The sequence below is a fragment of the Danio rerio genome, chromosome 25 (assembly GCF_052040795.2).
Source record: "Danio rerio strain M-AB ecotype USA chromosome 25, GRCz13ab, whole genome shotgun sequence".
Taxonomy (NCBI): domain Eukaryota; kingdom Metazoa; phylum Chordata; class Actinopteri; order Cypriniformes; family Danionidae; genus Danio; species Danio rerio.
In genome coordinates, this window is record NC_141045.1 from 19,550,355 (window position 1) to 19,567,609 (window position 17,255).

Here is a 17,255-nt window from a genome sequence, read left to right on the forward strand (position 1 = left end):
CTTTTTTTGAATTTCCTGACATTAAAATAGGATCTGCATATTAACATGTCTCCATAGTAACGCATATAATCATATCAACAAGACAGGATATGCGCAAAGTAATGGGCGTTAAAATACCTGTTCAGATCTCTGTGATCATTATTTATCATCAAATGTAATCAAGAATGATTTTACAAGTTTTAAATGTTTAAGTGCATTTTACCATCTTTTTCACCACAGCCGCACGTCAGTACAAATATAAAAGACGCTTCAATCCCCATTTGTGGACGTTAAATCAGGTTGATTTTGTACATTACCTTAACGAATATCCATACAACAGTGGATATTAATGTGTATCCTGTCACATTTACCGTCAGGCCCGCTTTTGGCCAATCGGGAGGACCGGGAGAGTTCCCGGTGGGCCGGTCCGTTTTTTAGCCGCGAGGGCCGGTGTTTCTCTTAGTTAGCTGCTTGCACTCTCAGCAGTCGCACTTTTTTCATTTATTTATTTATTTGACCATAGCCTCACTCTTTTTATTCATTATTTTGCCGCAGCTCCGCTCTTCTTATTTATTGTCTCGCAGCCCCATGAGCAAAATGCAGCCTGCATGGTAATGATGAGCTAACTATTATTCCGGCCACACAAGCATATCAACGCCATTGTGGTCCAGTGGTCAGCACATTTCCTTAAGATATTGTCGATCTGTGTTCGATCCTCACCTGAGTAGTTCTTTTTTTTTTTTTTTTCATTTTTATTGTTAAGACATATAAAACTGTAAGGTTGTTGAACATTTGAAGTTTTAGAGCAGCTGTTTTCTTGTAATTAGAAACTGAATTGGAAATGACCTTATTTTAATATGGTCAGTCGTGAACTGAGGTGGGCCGGTCTAATGCTTGAAACTCCAGGGCTGAAAAGGAGTCCCACTCCAGCCCTGTTTGTCGTGCAAACATTTTGCAACATTGCAAAGTTAAACGCGCACACTGTGTTTGTGTGTGTGTGTGTGCATCTATGTGTGTGCGTGGCTATGTGTGTGCATGAACATTGTAATGACATTGACATTGACTAATCGAATGGCTTGAATTAACTCCACAACAAATACATCAATTAATCATTGGGAAAGTTCTTGACGTAGTATTTCTCACAAGAAATACTCTCTTTTACGTGAGATCTGCTTCCTTTATGTCTGTCACTGTACTGTTTATCTGACACAGCCGAAGCAGAGATTGAGGCACACTTTGACTGGCACATGGGAACGGTGGGCAGGGAAAACCAGCATTAAAGGAACTGGCCACAAAGACAGCTACAAGGTGCTCAGAGCTGAAAATTACAAACTTTTAAAAGGTATAATAAATAATCTGATGGGTGTTTTGAGCTGAAACAGACACATTCTGGAGACACAAAATACTTAAATCTTGAAAAGGGGTAAAATAGGAGCCCTTTAAATAATGTTAAATAGGCTAATGTGATAAGAGCGCTATTTAAAATGTAATTACTGTAGAACATTCACCTCATATCAATATTCTAAGAATGTTCTTCCATCAACATTACAAGAATGTTCCAGAAATGTTATTTTATTATTGTTGCAACTTTTAAGGGACATTACTAAATGTTTTGGGAAAAATTCCTGAGAGCTGGGTTCACGCCAAGTCATAATTATGTGATTTTGACTTGAAAAAAGCATTTACATTTTACAAAACATATGCTAAATATGTAATTTTTCTATTTAGAATTCTGAACATATAAAATGTGACATTAACCAAAACAGCCCATCGAAACACTCAAATTTTATATTTCAGCAGAAAAACAAAACACTTAAACAGCTTTGAATTTATTCAAGTATCTGAAAATTATGCTATTAATGAAATGTGTTAATGCACCAATAGTTTCAGAGTCTGAACTCCAACTTGAGGAGGGATTTCAGTTAAAGACTACTTGGATTTTTAGACCTCCAGGTACAAATTTAAATCACAGTTTGTGTTGCATTCATGCCTTGTTGTAATGATCACAATTTCAAGATGAAATATAGTGTTTGGTTTGGAGCTATTCATGTCCCCCAACTATTAGCATTTTAAGTTATTTGAAATATTTACAGCCAGTATATTTTTAAGCTACAATAATTGTGTGCACATTAAACAGCAAAAAACTACTTTCTTTTTCTTCTCTCTCTTTCTTCTCCTCCAGTATATGCACAATATACTGACACTAAGGTGAATTAACTGTTGAATAAAATCTTTTTTTATGTGCACACAAAAGTATTATTGTAGCTTGATAATGTTTTAATTGAACCACTGAAGGAATATGGTTTGTTTTGAGGATGATTTTTATTAACTTTAGACCAGTCGGGAACCTTGCTGTCTGTAGGATAAGGGAGCTCCCCAATTTCATCTAAAACATCTTTTAAAATGTATTCCTAACACAAACAAAGGTCTCAGGGGTTTGGAACGTCCTGAGAGTGAGTAATTAAAACATAATTTTCATTTTTGGGTGAACTAACTCTTTAATATGCTATAGTGGACTCCTAAACATTAGCATAATTAACTTTTATCAAATAGACACCATGGCTGCGTCCGAAACCGCCTACTACTCAGTAGGTACTGCATTTTAATTTAAATGTATCCGCCATTTTGTCATGGTCCCATGACCTACCTGTGTCAGTTGCGTCGCTTCACTCCCATCAAAGAACTTAGAATGAACAAGAGGCGACACATTTCATTGCAACTGCAGAACCCAGCAACAGCCCGGTGATTCCGCCATTTTGGAGTGAAAGCGATCGGCTGTCCGTTGGATCTTATTGCTGTTGCGATGGCAAGCAGTTGCTTTGTTTTTTTTTTTTTTTTTTAAATGCACAATAAAGCTAAGATACAGCATGAAAGATGACAATACAACACTTACTATCACAATCATCAGCACTTTTATTAGTTTATTTTACAGACTTAATATAATATGCTGTTGTTGTATTGAAATTTTTATTCTAAAATGGCCGCAGTGACATTTAGATTCCTAAATCGCACTAGAGTATCACCTCTTTGTGATTCTATGCTCTTTGCTTCAGAAACTCACCGGAAGTAGTAAGTCATTTGGGTACTTCTCGCATACTGATTTTCGAATTTTATGAATTCGGACATACTACTCGGCTCGTATACTGATTTTAGCATACTATAAAGTTTGGAAGTATGCGGTTTTGGATGCAGCCCATGTCTTTTTTTCTGAGAAACCTAACTACTAAGGCTAATCCTACAATATACTGGTTTATCTAACAAGATCTCTCAAGAATAGCATCTACAAACAACAGCAAGTGGAAAGTCATAAACTTGTCCCTCAAGAAGCTTCCTGTTTCAGTAGGAAGCGCATCAGCATAAAATTCAACCACCAGAGCTTTCCTGTTATGAATTCAGATGGGCTGCACATCTGATCACTAATAGCACAGACACGCACTTACACACACTTTTGGTTCTGCTGGATTAGAGAATATGGCAGCAAAATCCGTCATGCTCTAAATCAACAGCACATCTCATTTCTGCAGGAACGGAAGGAATCTTGTGGCTTTTTTTGTCAAAGAGAGACAAGCGTGGGCTGCGATGAAGCGCTGAGCGACTGAGCTCTTGTTTTTGCCATTGCTGAAGTCCTGAAGCTACTGAAAACACACACACACACACACACACAAACACACAAAACAAAAGCTTTATTTCCAAACAAAGCACTTCTATGTGGCCCTTCTTGGAAGACATTCCTCTAGAGCATTCCAGAGTGTGCGGAGGTGGAGGTCTCGACCACTGGCTCTGACCATAATTAAGTTAGTAATTTTAAATGAAATGTCCCACCTACACAAACTTAATGTCCTCAGACCTCTTTGTCTCTGTCTGGCTTCCTCTCTGTTATGGGACATATATAAACCATAGATACAGAAAATGATAGTAGATGTGCACGTTCATAATTATACCAAACATACATAATAAAAGATAAATAAAATATATTTTTCTCGATATTTTAATTCAAATATATTCTGAAATATATTTATATAGACACATATAACACTACCAATAATAAACTGACTATAAAATACACACACACACATACACATGATATTGATTACAGAATAACATCTGCAATATCTATTATGGAAACAAACATAAAGAAAATAATTCAACTCCAGAATGCTAAAATAGGATTTCCACCGCCAACATTTGATTCAAAATGATCAACATTACTGCAGCCTTGTAAGCAGTTCTGGCTACTCCGGAAGCCTCTTCGTATTCAAAGAGAGTGTGTGATGGAAAGCAGGAGGTAAAGAGATCAGTTTGCCAGGGGTGAGTTTTCTCTCCCCACGTTGGCGGAAGTTCTCAGTCTCCATGTGGGAGGTTTGGAGAAGAGCCCGTAGCAGTTAAGTGTGATAACAGCGTATCCACTGTGCCCACTTTGCTGTTTACTTACAACGCTGGAACAGGCTTTTGCCCTGTGTATAACCTCCAGGATGTTTCGTCTTGATAAGCTGATTGTTATGGAGGAAAAGAAAGATGAGATAATAGATATGTTTCTTTTAAGCCTCCACCGCCATGTTAACAGAAAAAAGGACAGATGTGTCACATTTTTGCAAGTCTATGGCTTGATTTACACTCTTACGTAAAAGTTTGCAGCACTTTTTAAACATTTTAGCCCTACTAGCTTCTATAATAGTTGTATTTTGCATAATACATCGAAGGCAATAGCAAATTTTTAGAATTGCAGACTTCTCAGAATTGCATGTTTATATTTTGCCATTTTAAATGATACATTTACATCTCACACTGAAAAATACTAAAACTGCAAAAAACACTACACACTCAGAAATAAAGGTATAAAATCTGTCACTTGGATGTTAGCTTTTCAACTTTTGTACCATACAGGTGGACATTAGTACCTTTAGGCAGGGGCAGATTTAACCAACAAGCAAAGTGAGCAGCCACTTAGGGCCCCTTGAAAATACAAATAAGTATAAATTATACACACACACACACACACACACACACACACACACACACACACACACACACATATATATATATATATATATATATATATATATATATATATATATATATATATATATATATATATATATATATATATATATATATATATATATATAATATTATAATAAATTATATATAATATAATTTCCAAAATTATGTTTAACAGTGCAAGGAAATTTTTTTCTTCTGAAGAAAGTCTTATTTTATATACATACATATGTATATTAGGGATGCAACAATACAGTTAGGCTACCGTTCAAAAAATACCTTGGTTTTTTTAACACGATTTTTGGTTCGGTTCTCACAACTTTTTTTTCTCTCTATAGACAATAGGAACAAGGTTTATGAGAAGAAAAAAAATTATTTATTGCAATACTTGTTTTACCAAGAAAGCCAAGAAAAGTGCACTAATTCCTAATGTATTGTATAAAAAATGAACAGTGAAATCTCACAGCTGCTGGTAGCCTATGTACAAACTGGGGAACACATAAATTCCTACATTTTGAAAAATGAACACATGTGAAGTTAATAAAGATAAATTGGCCATTTCAAATAAACAAATTTGTACTTAGTAAACATCTTAATTATCTCGCTGCTGAAAAAAGTGCGAGATAGTAGTCTGTAACGCAGATCGAGTGCTTTTATAAGATTACAAAAGCCCACATCTCCAATCACTGAAAACGGCTGCAAATCTTTAGCAATAAACACTCGCACTGCCTTTGTTATTTTTTTTTTTTGTGTCTCTCAGAACCAGTTGGGTATGTTTGCTGGAACAATTCTGCGAGGGATTGTCGCTTTTTGGAGGACTTTTTTACCTTCTCTTCTCTTCTGCCTTCAGACAGTGATATTGCTGGGTGATGGCGCTGCAGATGTGCAGTCATGGTTATACATATAAAACAATACTTGTACACAGTTTTTTTGTTCACCGTTTTTTCTTTCTTCCGAGAAAACAGCAATTCACAAGTGCGTACTGAACCGTATATGTCATCCCGAACGGTTCAATATTATATTGAGAATCGTGGCATCCTTAATATATATCACCGTTTTCTAAATTTAGCTTACCCAATTCACCTATAGTGCAAGTTTTTGAACTGAAGGGGAAACCAGAGCAGCCGGAGGAAATCCACACAAACATAGGGAGAGCATGCAAACTCCACACAGAAATGCTAACTGATCCAGCTGAAGCTTGAACCAACGACCTTTTTGCAGTGAGACAACAGTGCTACCCGCTCTGCCACTGCGCTGCCCTGGTGAGGGTCAAACATGTTAAATTTTAAGATAATTATAACATCAGAAAGTGTTTATAACACTTGTTTTAAAAAATGCAGTAATTTTATGAGAAGGGTAGAACTCTAAGATTAAATACTGAAAGTAAAGAAAACGATACAATCGTGAGGTTAAAAACAGAACTGCAAAAAAAGAGTTTACATGATAACTGTGTACTAAAATGTTAAAATTTTCCTCTGGGATTTTGATCCCCATTCATGGCTCAGAAAAAGCAGGCACAAACGATTTAATGTCGCTGGTGATGTCACTCAAATTTTCAGAATGTCAATGGTGATTTTTCAACAATTGTTATATTTTCAGGGCTACAAATCATTGACAAGTTTTCAAAACATTCATTCATTCATTTTCCTTCAGTGTAGTCCCTTTATTCATCAGGGGTTACCACAGAAGAATGAATCGCCAACTTATCCAGCATATTTTTTGCACAGTAGATTCCCTTCCAGCTGCAACTCAGTGCTGAGAAACATCCATACACTCTCATTTACACTCATACACTACGGCCAATTTAGTTTATTCAATTCACCTATATCGCATGTTATTGGAGAAACTGGAGCACCCGGTGGACACCCATGCGAAACACGGGAAGAACATACAAACTCCACACAGCAATGCCAACTGGCCCTGAAACTAACAGTGCTAACCACTATTGCACCGTGTCACCGTTGTTTTCAAAACATACACAAAGAATGATCCAAAGGCCTATTAAAACTATGAAATAGTATCATAATCTGAGTTTAATTTCCCTAATACGGTCTTACATAAAGAACCAAAAAGGAGTTTTAAAAATAAAAAAATTTAAAATAATTTTTTAATAATTTAAATAAAGATTAAAGAATCTAAACAAACTTGATCAACAATAAAGAAACTTTTCGTTCATTCATTTTCTTTTCGGCCTAGTCCTTTTATTTATCTGGGGTCGCCACAGCGAAATGAACCACCAACTTATCCAGCAGGTTTTTACGCAGTGGATGTCCTTCCAGCTGCAACCCATTTCTGGGAAACATCCACATACACTTATTCACACACTCATACAGTACAGACAATTTAGCTTACTCAATTCACCTGTACTGCATGTCTTTGGACTGTGGGAGAAACCGGAGCACTCGGAGGAAACCAACGCAAACGCAGGGAGAACAGGCAAACTCCAAACAGAAATGCCAACTGACCCAGCCGAGGCTCGAACTAGCGACCTTCTTGCTGTGAGGCGACAGCACTAACTACTGCTCCACTGCATCGCCAAAGAACCTTTTGTTGAAGGAAAAATGTTAGATGTGCTTCATAGAACTATCAATGCTATTAAAGAACCATTAAGTTTAAGAGTGAACCCCTGGTATTAAAATTGGGCAGAACAAACCATCTGTTTTGACCCAGATGATTGGCTGGTGACACACCTGCCTGTTAAAGTGATTGACAGCTGGCGAGGTCATATATCCAGGGGCGGCCTTCACCGCACACAAATGGAGGGGGGCAGCTGGCGAGCAACGGGCGATGCCTGACGGGTGGGCTGGTGTTTGGGAGGAGGGTGGTGTAGGGGTCAGTGGAACTTGAGCACCGGAAATTGCTGGGCATGTTGGCAAATCCTTCACAGTGCAGTCTGTCACAAGAGGACGACAGGGACTGAAACCCTTCACACAGGATTAGCACACTGGCCAACTATAGACACAATCTGTTGGGTTTATTTGCTCTGACTTACAGAGCTGCATCAGTAATGCTGAGACAATACGCACATATTGTCCTAAAACTATTGTAGTTTAATTGTAATACATTTAACTGTACAATCAGAGATGTATAAAGTATTAGAGACTCAGACTTTATTAAAAGTACAAGTGCTCTATCAAAAAGGTGACTTGAGTAGAGGTGGAAGTGCTCTTTAAGCACCATAATTAAGTGGAAGTACTAAAGTACTCAACATTTTTTGTACTTAAGTATTGCAAGTAGTTTATTTCAAAATTTACAACTCAAGTATACTGACAGTAAAAGTGCAAGTATTGTGTAATGTAGTTATTAAAGAAAGCAGTCAAAAGACATCATATTGTTTTGTTTATTTTAAATATCTTTTTTGGGGGGAAACGTGATTAAGCAGAACGAAAAGAAACATGGTTTATGATTTATATGAACTAAGAGAACATTTTTCTCTCGCTCTTGAACCACAGATCTGAGAAATTATAACAGCTTTAACTCACACTTTTCAAAGTTATGTGTTACAAAAACACTCTGTAATCCACTCTAAACGCTATTGAAACCCATTTTCGGATGGCAAATTACCGGCTGTAAACACTGTAAATGGAAGTTCTAAACATTCTACCGGAAGACGTTAGTCGCTATATCGCCCTCCATGCAGTAGCCAAAAACAAGGTCTATAATTGTATGGAGTAGAGGTGTGAAGCTGGTCTCACGGTTTGGTTCAGTTACGATTATCATGCTATCGGCTGGTTCAATTCGATATCTCGGTGGATCTCGGTGCATTGACGATGCTTTCCATACATAATTAGAATTTTTCTTCAAAACACAAGAATTTAAAATATATATATATATATATATATATATATATATATATATATATATATATATATATATATATATATATATATATATATATATATATATATATATATATATTTATACATTATTTGTAATACAATATTGTCCTTTAACAGAAGCAGTAAGATATATGAAGTGTACCCTTAATTTGACCTGCTCAAAGAAAACACTCTTTCTGAATGTATCAAACAAAACTCATGCACAGAAGACAGCAGGAGCATTTATAGCAAAGAAACTCATGTCAATATTATCCTGCTTGCTTTTTAAATGCTGACACCCCTATGATTAGTTATTGTCTTCACCTGCTCAACAGAAAGGGCTGCGATTGGCTATAGAAATGAAAGCGCTTTTCACCGATCGTGTCTGTATGCGCATAATACGCGGTTTTCACAGGTAATCCGTAATAGACACAGTGGAGAAAACTCTTTAAAAATTGTTTTAACAGTCGAGAGGAGAGGAAAAGTTACCTCACAAACACGCCAGCGGGTCAAATGTCCAAAGTGGGAGAGAGAGAGAGGTAAAGATGGAGTTTTACAGTATTTCTCCATAGTGGTGAAATAGCGGCTTGTGTGCTGTGCAGCCTTTATTGTCAAGGAAAGACTGTCGAGCAAACTCATAAAGCAGTTGAATTGTGCACTATTGTCTACCTTTTAAGTAGTTTTGACACCCCTAGTAACAAGTAACGATGCAGGACATAAAAAGTCTATCGAAGTAAAAGTATTAATCTCATCCAAAATATGTACTGAAGTAAAAGTGAAAGTAGGAGAAAAAAAACAATACTCCAGTAGAGTACAGCCTTTTAGTACTTAAATACAGTAGTGAAGTAGTTCTACTTCGTTACTATACTTCTCTGTGTACAATGTATAATACAGATATAACATACTAAAGATTTCATAGAATATATTATATATCACGTCACGGTGGTGCAGTGGGTAGCACGATTGCCTCACAACAAATCGCTCGTTCGAGTCCTGGCTGGGTCAGTTGGCATTACTGTGTGGAGTTTGCATGTTCTCCCCATGTTGACGTGGGTTTCCTCAAGGTGCTCCGCTTTGCCCCACAGTCCAAAGACATGTGCAATAGGTGAATTGGGTAAGCTAAATTGGCCATAGTGTATGTGTGTGGATGCAAGAGTGTATGGGTATTTCCCAGTGCGTAAAACATTTGCTGGATAAGTTGGAGGTCCCTTCCGCTGTGGCGACCCCTGATTAACAAAGGGACTAAGCCGACATTAGAATGAATTAATATATTAAACTAAATATGTTAGTATAATTAACATATACTAATGCTTAATTATAGTTATTTATTAGTTTGTAGAGTGTCTCAGTACTGTGTTTCAGCTGGAAGGGCATTCGCTGTGCAAAACATATGCTGGATAAGTTGGCAGTTCATTCTGCTGTAGTGACCCCTGATGAATAAAGAGACTAAGCTGAAGGAAAATGGTGATAATAATGCATTCATTTTTTTGGCTTAGTCCCTTTAATGATGATAGTTTTATATAAATATAAACAAAAACATAAATGTAGGTGGAAAAACTTCAGTGTCTAATTAATATGTAGAAAATAAATTTATGTAGGTGGAAAAAACTTCAGTGTCTAATATGAGAAAAAGCATTCCCTAATACTACTCCTACTCTCGTTGGCAGATAAGTAAAAACAAATCATTATTATTATAACAACAACACGTTATTTTGCCATCAGAAATAATAATTACTCATTTTAACCCCATTTCTTCCTCCCACCCAGGGATTATACCTTTATCTGCCTTATGCAAAAGCCAAGAGGGTTTCAGGTTATGGCTTGTTTTGCCATAACTTGCTTTTATAGCAACAGCCTGATCTCTGTCAGGAAGTGCCGCAGGGGGGGACATTTCACTTTAGCAAACCGATTCTGGAAATACCAGCCTATCCACATGGAAAGTTGTTTTGCTCAGTCAGTAACACTTTATGTTTGAGGGAAGAAAAATATTGTTTTTGGTTTAAGGTTAATCTAGTATTTGTGCCAATGGTTACTTTGTCAACTGAATATCTAGTCAAATATTCTGCTGAGTGATGAAATGTGTGCTAGTGAATTTAGTTTGCAAAAAAAAACAACTGAGAGACATGAATAGATTTGAATAGACAAAATAGCAATTTATTAATAACTTATCATTTCTTTACATTCGTAACATTGGGGGAAAAGGGTTTTGTAAAAGAGCCTCTCCCCCGCCCAGGCCTTCGCTTCGAGGGACAACAAAACCCTCCAGTAAAACCATCATCATTTTTCTTACAAAAAAAAAAATGCATGACACAGAACTTCCCTGAACAGGAGACCCAAAAAAGTTCTCCCTGCTTTGTCAACACAGACCTCAAATCCTTGCACACACACAACAAAAATCAGCATTACTTGCTTCAACCTTCCAACGTCCCCATATAAATGACAACAAAAAAAACAAGTAGTATAAAGGCGTATGGGTCCTAAATGAGCATGCATCAGAAACCCTGCCAGATGGCATTCGAGGAATGTCTCGTACACGTACAAATTCGGACAACCCCTCTGAACGTGCAGCTCATATGGTGGGGTCTGATAAAAACGTCCTGGTGAAAAAAAGCGCATGGGGAACTGCTTTGCAAGGTTACCGCACAATAACACTCTTATGTACAGAACTAAGGCAAGAGAATGATGACTCTGATTCGTGACAGTGGTTAAAAGGCTGAGAAAGGCGGAATCGATCCGTAAAGCAAAACTGGAAATATATTATACATATGCACATATTGATGATCGTTGCAAAAACCTGTTGAAATTTTTGGCATTTAACTCGATGATAAAGATAATATTGATCGATATTCAGTTGGTTTACATAAAGAGGACGAAAAGGAGAAGAAAAATCTACAGCTGTTCAGGTATATTCTAACTACGGCAAGGCTTACCGACATCTTAATATACATAAGTATAAATGTTGTCAAAAATTTCTCCACGCAAATAAGTTGGAGTACAGTACACTCTGCCATCATTACCGAAGGGAAGTCTCGTCCCAAAAACAGGCAAGTCTTCATTGAAGACAAGAAGGGCACACCTAGAAAACATCAAGGTGCAAGTGCTAAACAAAACAAATGAGTATTTGTCATTGTTCAGTTCCAGTCAAGTCTCTTTGGCACACCAGCCCCAATAAATCGGATGCTCTTTTCATTTCCACAGTCTTTCCATGCTTAAATATGTATATATATATATATGTATATATATATAAAACAAACTACTTTGAAGAGTCTTGGAGATTTAGAGTCACATGATCTCTCTCCATTAAACAGCAGCGTAGAAGCTCTGGGCACACCACATGCCCCATCAGTGGCTACTCTGGTCGGCCGTCGTCTCAAGCCAACATCAATAACGTCAGGAATCCCTTGACTAGAGTCGAAAAACAGAAACTTGCATTTCACTCGAATCAAGTCATGGCAGGACCTCACGTGGACTCGAGAGGGTCCAACTGAAAAACGTTGTGATTGGTTGGTGTGGTGAAGTACAGTGGCTGGGTTGGGGCCGGCACACGGTTATCACACGGACTCTTGAGTCCTAACGTGCGCTCAAAGTCCAAGAGTTGACCCATGAAGTTAAAGTTGGGCGAGATGTTCGACTTCTTCATTTTGACAATGTCATAAGCATCGTTCATGGACAGGTTGAGCTTCTGCATGAGGTACGCCACTGTTACAGTGACAGAACGACTGATGCCTGCAAGGCAGTGAACAAGCACGCCACACTTCAGTCCACGGGCCTCATCTGAGGGAAAAAAAGGACAAGATGATTAGTTATCTGTGTGCAACTTACTTATGAATATGCAATTGCACATAACCTCGGTTGTCAGAATTCATTACACTCCCTGCGCTGACAAAGGGGGCCTCATTCAGTGGGATTTCTAGTGCATGACTGAAAACAACTCGCCTATTTTGTCTGAGAATGTGACGTGGAAATGGGCTGTTAAGGTTAATCAAATGATCCTTCCGCTCGTCAGGTTACTTGACAATGGTACCATTTGGGCGTGTAAATGTAGAAGTCATGGCAGCGCCCTGTCAAGGCTAACAGGATGTCAACAGTGCCCTGTAAATGGTCCTCATTGTGTGGCGAAACATTGCTCTGTCCTAGATTACTTTCAATGCTGCTTGCTTCCTTCCTGTTGAGCTCAAATTACCGCCTCCCCCCTCCATCTCCCGTTTCATCATAAGCCTTTGTGTCACAATTGCACAACCGAGGGATATGTTTCAATGCTAACAATAAAAACACTAAAGACACAATATTTTTAATCAAAACTGGGAATGCATGAGGAGCAAATTAAAATTTGATTCTTACCAATAAAGCTGATGGCTTCAGGGAAAAACTGTGAGAGGTTCTGGCTCCAGTGATCAGAGATGGGAATCTGCTTGTACTTAAACTCCCCGGCATTCTCGAACATGTTGGGGAGATTAGGGGTCACGTTCAAGATGTACTTGATGCCAAACTCCTCCAGGATATCCAGGTTTGTGGAGTCCTTAGCACAGCCCAGATACAGATGTGGAAGGATCTCCACGGGGAATGAGGGCTGGGGGTTGGAAAGGGGGCTGCCATCTGAGTCAGTTGCACTGCTTGGGTCTCGGTCGATATCCGACTCGATGTCCGAGGAGTCAGAGCTGATTCTGAGCCCTCCGAGACCCAGGACCTGGGAGGTTGGGGAACTGCTGCTTGAGGAACCGTCGAGGTTCGTCTCACACATTGCGGGAAAATCAGTTTGAAATTTGCTGAAGCCACCTGAAAATAGAAGTTAGAAGTTCTTTTACATCTGATGCATATTTATTTTTCATTTTAGTGGTGACTAATATCTTTGTTTCACTCTTAGCCATTCATTATTTTATTGCCTACTATGAACTATTTAAATATTAAATCCTGTTGCAACACAAATAAAGTATTGTGTTTATTGTTATTACTAGTTGCATTTTCAGAATGATTAATCCTTGATTTTGATGCAACTATGAAGCAGCCATTAAAGTCAGATGCAAATGTTACTGGGGAAATAACAAAACGTGACTAGTAGGAACTGCAACATGTAATTGTGAATGTGTCCACATTAGAAATGTAGAGAAATTATATTTTTGATAGTAACTGCAAATGATATTCTTAACCTCACGACTAGTTGTGTTTAACCAATTACGAAGTAGCCATTAAAATCAAAATGCAACTGGTGACACAAGCAATGCAAAATGGTAGCTTCTCTAGTATTATTAGCTCAACCTTAGATTTCCATCAAATTCAGATTTGAAACATACAACTAGTAACAAATCAACATCATTAAACGAATAGACATTAGTTAATACAAGTACTAAGTATATAATAAATGTCTGCAAGTAAAACTAAAAGACGTAATAATGACTACTACTGAGTAATTAAAAAATATTATAACCTAAATCAGATACGAATGCAAATGTTTCGATTTAAGAAGCAAAATCACCAAACTCGTTGGGAATGTACGTACCCTCGAGATAGAAAGCCTTGTAGCCCTCGTCCTTCATTCTCCTCAGCAGTAAACCCAACACGGAGCCGCCGTCGATGTTTTCATTCCACTCGCGGCTGTACTCGTCGTACAACACGATCGTGTCCGTCTTGCATCTCCGCGCGAACCTTTCCCTGTCTTCCCCGTTAGAAAGCAGAGACTTGATGGGCAGGTTGCCTTTCTTGAGTCGCCGGAGCATGAGGCTCGGGATGGCCACGTTAATGGCCGTTTCGACGTGCGACGACTCGTACAGCTCTTGCGCTCGGCAGTCCATAACGAGCAAACAGTCTCTGCGCGTTTCTAGCTGCTCCTTCAGCCACTCTACCGTCTTGCTTATGGCCATGACCGAATCGATCTGCACGGGTTTGAACTTATCGAGCATTAGTGAAATACGGTGCGGTACCGTGAGACCTTAAAACTGCGGAGAAGACGCGCTGCAAGAGGCCGTAGACGTCTCAGGCCTGGAGCATTGAGCTTTTTACACGCCAAAGTCTCTTGTGCGCCGTCGAGATGATTAAAATCCTCGTTTTTTGTTTGTTTCGAGAGTCAAGCGCAGCCTCGATCTACTTCCACCCCATTCATGCAACTGTGTGCATTTATCAATGACTCACACTAGCCTGTGAGTGCGCGAGCCACTGACGTTGTCTTCCTATTATATAACCTCTCTTCTCTCGTCGTCGATTTTCGCACGAAGCGCTCTAGATATCCAGTTGAATGTCGATTGCAAAAGCAAAATGCTTCGTATTGTTATTTCCTTTCGATGTTTATCCTGGAGAATGCAACACTGCGTCCTCCGCTCCACAAGTCCGAGATGCGCTCTCTGTCACTGTGAGCTAGTGAATGGATACAAGCGCGAGGCGTTTCAATGGATACATTATGTCGGCCAGCCAATCAGGAGGCGCCGAGCGATCGTCGCCTGGAAACGGGGCCGGATGGAACAGACTGTGTTGATGAATTGTTAATAAGTTTGTCATTCACAAAAACGGAAAGGAATTTCCGCTCCGGATCAGCGGAGTGCAAACAAACAGTAGAGAGGCGCTTCACGGGAAGGAAGGAGGAGTGCGAGTGTTATTTGGTGAGGGGTTCATATACCTCGTGCTCAGGTTACACACTTGAACTCGTTTAGTCGTGTTTCTGTTTCGTCCAGCGGCGGTGCGGAGCATGGTACGCAGCTGACGTACTGTAAAACTGTGTAACGCGGATATATACTGTCTCAAATTAGTCCTTTTTGGTGTCGTATGCACAAATAAAATACATATTTCAGTTTTACACAACATATCAAAATTAAAGTAATCTTTATTTTTATAAAGATTTCACAATGCACACTAGTGTCAAAGCAGCTTAACAGAGAAGTTCTGTTAAATTGAAACTGTCAGTTCAGTTTTCAGAGTTGAAGTTCAGTTTAGCTCAGTTCAGTGTGGTTTTCACTGCTGAAAGTCCAAACACTGAAGAGCAAATAAATGAATAAAATATTTGCCAGAATACAATTTGTAAATAATAACAACAAATAGGCATATGCCAATACATTACACGTAAAAGAAATCATTGCAATGTATTTTTAAAAAGCTTCTGTATAACCATAATATCCATGAAATTTGTATGTGTTATTAAATTGCTTCTGAAATATATGCTCAGTAAAATCCGAAGTATTGCTGCAAAAAAATCCCTAATTTAGATTAGCCCCCATTTTATTGTGGGCTAATATCTCTTGTAACTCGAACATATGAAAGTACAATTAGATCACGTAATCGCAATAAAGCGCACATGCTCTCATCAGATTATTACCTTGATGATCGATTGCTCAATCCAAATTCAATGAATGTGGAAGCGCGCGCTAAATGATCGCCTAATAAACACATAAATGGAGCCATCAAAATAGTTTAACAGCAGATGCGAATTGCCATTGTTTCCTCGCCTCCTCTTCGGTCATTTCCTCCAATGAACCTAACGTCATCTTGTGTGTGCCAGCTTTAAAAAAAAATCATTCACAAATCCCTCAACAGCTGCACCGGATTCGCACAAATGCATTAAAGCAGATGTCACTGACAATATTTTCTCGTGTCGTTACCACACAGTTTTAATAATTGCTATATCAGTTGCAGTAGAACAGGGTTCATTTGAATTGCATACTGATAAACTAGTGTTCGTTAAAAAGGTCAGGTCGCCTGATCTCTGGCGTTTAGAAATGCTCAAAACAAGTGGCCAAATGCTATTCAGCTTGCTCAATTTGCATTACGTAGGCGAGTTTAGAGGAAAACATTGCTTAGGGACATGTTATTATGTAGATAGACTATAAATGGAATTTAAACAGTTAGTTCGTGCTTAACTGAAAATGGGGAAAAAAAGATTTACTTTTTTACTGACACACTGTCTAAGTGAACTTCTGCGCAGTTGCAGAAGACCAACCATTATTCTATAGTCATACTTTGAATTTTTGTGACATTTTATGTTATATTTTGGTTTGTTTTTTGCCAAACCCTATAGTTTAGCACCAGAGCACATGAAAAATGTGGCATGTGTACACATGACAATCCTGTGTGTGAATTAATCTCAAAGCTGCTCTATACTAAACAAAGATGAGCTGAGTCCAAAAATTACATCTTCCATTTTGTGAAAAAAATACATCAGGGTGAGTAAATTATTGCCTGTGCAAACACTTTATTATGTTAAAATAATAACAGAGTACACAATTTTTTAATCCAAAATGTGTTTTTCACTCAGGCCCGTAGCCAGTCTAGTACAAGGGGTGGTTCTCTTTCTCAAAATGTGGACCTTTTTGCAGTTATTCACCCCATTTACAATGTATGAGATTTAAATACTGTATTTTAGTGACATATTAAGCACTATTTTTAGCAGGATTAGCTTGTTAGATTGTCATCATAATGACACATTTAATGTATCAAAATATTTCCTAAAGATAAAAAAAAGAAGAATAAATTAATAAT

General features: G+C 38.2%; 1 protein-coding gene across 1 annotated transcript; it reads right to left on the reverse strand.

The window, feature by feature from the left end:
* Positions 1 to 10,923: 10,923 nt before the first annotated feature.
* Positions 10,924 to 15,129, reverse strand: dusp6 (dual specificity phosphatase 6). Its single transcript, NM_194380.2, is given in 3 exon segments — positions 10,924 to 12,569; positions 13,137 to 13,571; positions 14,293 to 15,129. Coding segments are annotated over 3 exon segments (1,149 nt in total). The 5' UTR covers positions 14,693 to 15,129; the 3' UTR covers positions 10,924 to 12,255.
* Positions 15,130 to 17,255: the final 2,126 nt, after the last annotated feature.